The sequence below is a fragment of the Piliocolobus tephrosceles genome, unplaced genomic scaffold (assembly GCF_002776525.5).
Source record: "Piliocolobus tephrosceles isolate RC106 unplaced genomic scaffold, ASM277652v3 unscaffolded_33910, whole genome shotgun sequence".
NCBI classification, from domain to species: Eukaryota; Metazoa; Chordata; class Mammalia; order Primates; family Cercopithecidae; genus Piliocolobus; species Piliocolobus tephrosceles.
In genome coordinates, this window is record NW_022317544.1 from 4,100 (window position 1) to 6,298 (window position 2,199).

The 2,199-nt window shown below is 43.8% G+C and overlaps 1 protein-coding gene across 1 annotated transcript; it reads left to right on the forward strand.

Moving 5' to 3' along the window:
* Nucleotides 1–240: 240 nt before the first annotated feature.
* On the forward strand, nt 241–1,789 carry LOC113222716 (arf-GAP with GTPase, ANK repeat and PH domain-containing protein 11-like; the record flags this gene model as incomplete). The annotated part of the gene is made up of 2 exons (XM_026452339.1): nt 241–292; nt 920–1,789. Coding segments are annotated over 2 exons (922 nt in total), but the record flags the coding sequence as incomplete, so codon positions are not given.
* Nucleotides 1,790–2,199: the final 410 nt, after the last annotated feature.

Here is a 2,199-nt window from a genome sequence, read left to right on the forward strand (position 1 = left end):
GTCAATACTTATGGGCATTTCTGACTGGTTATCATATAAAAGACTTCACAGTACAGGACACGAAGTCCTCAGAAAGAAGAAGTCAGGAAACCCTCTGCAAGTCAGGATCCAGGAGAAAAATTTGTAAAAACTGCTTCGGTAAAGTAAACAGCAAAGCACACAGGAGGCAGTATTTTACTAAACATATATTATACTGATATATTAACAGTTTTTGAAGTAATGCACACTCTTATTTTATAGAGATGCAGATGGATCTTTGAGCATATTTGATGAACAGTTATACTCATTTACAGTAAGTGGCGCTTTTATTAAGATTGTATTTTCATCATACACTTGTATCTGTTTCATGCTGAAGTCAAAGGCATCTTTTTTTAAATCTTCCCCATTTCATGTTATATTTAGTCATCTTAAGTGCTGTAAAAAGAATGTGCTGGAATAAGAACTGATCTACACCTCTGTTTAGTTAGTGAGCTAGTATGAGTAAATATAGTATCCAAATAACAGAAAATGTATCTTTTTTTTTTTTTTGAGACTGAGTCTCTTTCTGTAGCCCAGGATGGAAGTGCAATCGCACAATCTTGGCTCACTGCAGGCTCTGTCTCCCAGGTCCCTGTTCAATCAATTCTCCTGCCTCAGTCTCCCTAGTAGCTGGGATTACAGGCATGCGCCACTGTGCCCAGCTAATTATTATTATTATTTTTTTTAGTAAAGACAGGGTTTCACCATGTTGGCCAGGATAGTCTTGAACTCCTGACCTCGTGATCCACCCACCTCGGCCTGCCTAAGTGCTGGGATTACAGGTGTGAGCCACTGTGCCTGGCCCAGAAAATGTATCTTTTTAAAAGGTAATTGTGAGCTGTCTATAGGACCCAAGTCACTACCCAATTCTTGAAGCCATTCCTCCTTCTGTTCCACACAGGTTTCCACCATGCACATTACGCAGACAAGAAATGGAGGTGGGAATTTAAATAACTATTCCTCGTCCATTCCATCGACTCCCAGCACCAGCCAGGAGGACCTTCAGGTCAATGTTCCTCCCTCTGCCAACACACCCACGCCCGTTCGCAAGCAGTCCAAGCGCTGGTCCAAGCTGTTTACATCTGAGAAAGGGAGTGACCCAGACAAAGAGAACAAAGCCTGGGAGAGTCATGCTGACACCATCGGGAGCGGCAGAGCCATCCCCATTAAACAGGGCATGCTCTTAAAGCTAAGTGGGAAATGGCTGAAGAAATGGAAAAAGAAATATGTCACCCTCTGTGACAATGGCGTCCTCACCTATTATTCAAGCTTAGGTGATTATATGAAGAATATTCACAAAAAAGAGATTGACCTTCGAACATCTACCATCAAAGTCTCAGGAAAGAGGCCACCCCTAAGCACACTGGCCTGCGTGCCCATTTCCAGCTCTAAAGGCAATGCGCTATCCACGGACATGAACAGTCTGTGTACCTCAGCCAATTCAGACACCGGACTTGATGACTCCATATGCTCCAGCCCCAATATCTCCAGCACCACCAGCCCCAAGCTCAACCCACCCCCCTCTTCTCATGCCAACAAAAAGAAACACCAAAGGAAGAAAAGCACCAACAAATTAAAAGACAATGGCCTGCCTGGCACTGCTGAAGAACAAGACGAAAACTTTATCATTGTGTCCCTCACTGGCCAAACATGGCACTTTGAAGCCATTACGTATGAGGAGCGGGATGCCTGGGTCCAAGCCATCGAGAGCCAGATCGTGGCCAGCCTGCAGTCATGCGAGAGCAGCAAAAGCAGGTTCCGGCTGCTTTAGACTAGCACAAGATTATTTACTAATAATCTTGATCTTTAGCCACATTTCTGTGCAATAAATTTGCTATGATGCCATGATGGGGATCAGCAAGCTGCGTTTTCCAAGTTCCTTCTAGTGGGATCCTGCTAGGTTCTGCTATTAGGAGGTACTAGGGAAACATAGAAAGGCAAGAGAATGGAAGAATAGATCTCCTTTTCCTGTTTATTTGCTGTCCTTACTGAGATTCTCCCAAGAACATCCCCTTGCCTTAGGAGCAGTAATTGTTTCAGTTTACCAGTTTTTTCAGAGCCCGAGAAAGTGCCTCTTCAGAGGTAACAGCAGCAGTTGGAATATATCTCTCCATTAGAGGTCTAGTCTCAGCCCAGGAAGGCTTTTACTCTGAGTTTTAATTGTAATAACTCCAGTCTCTT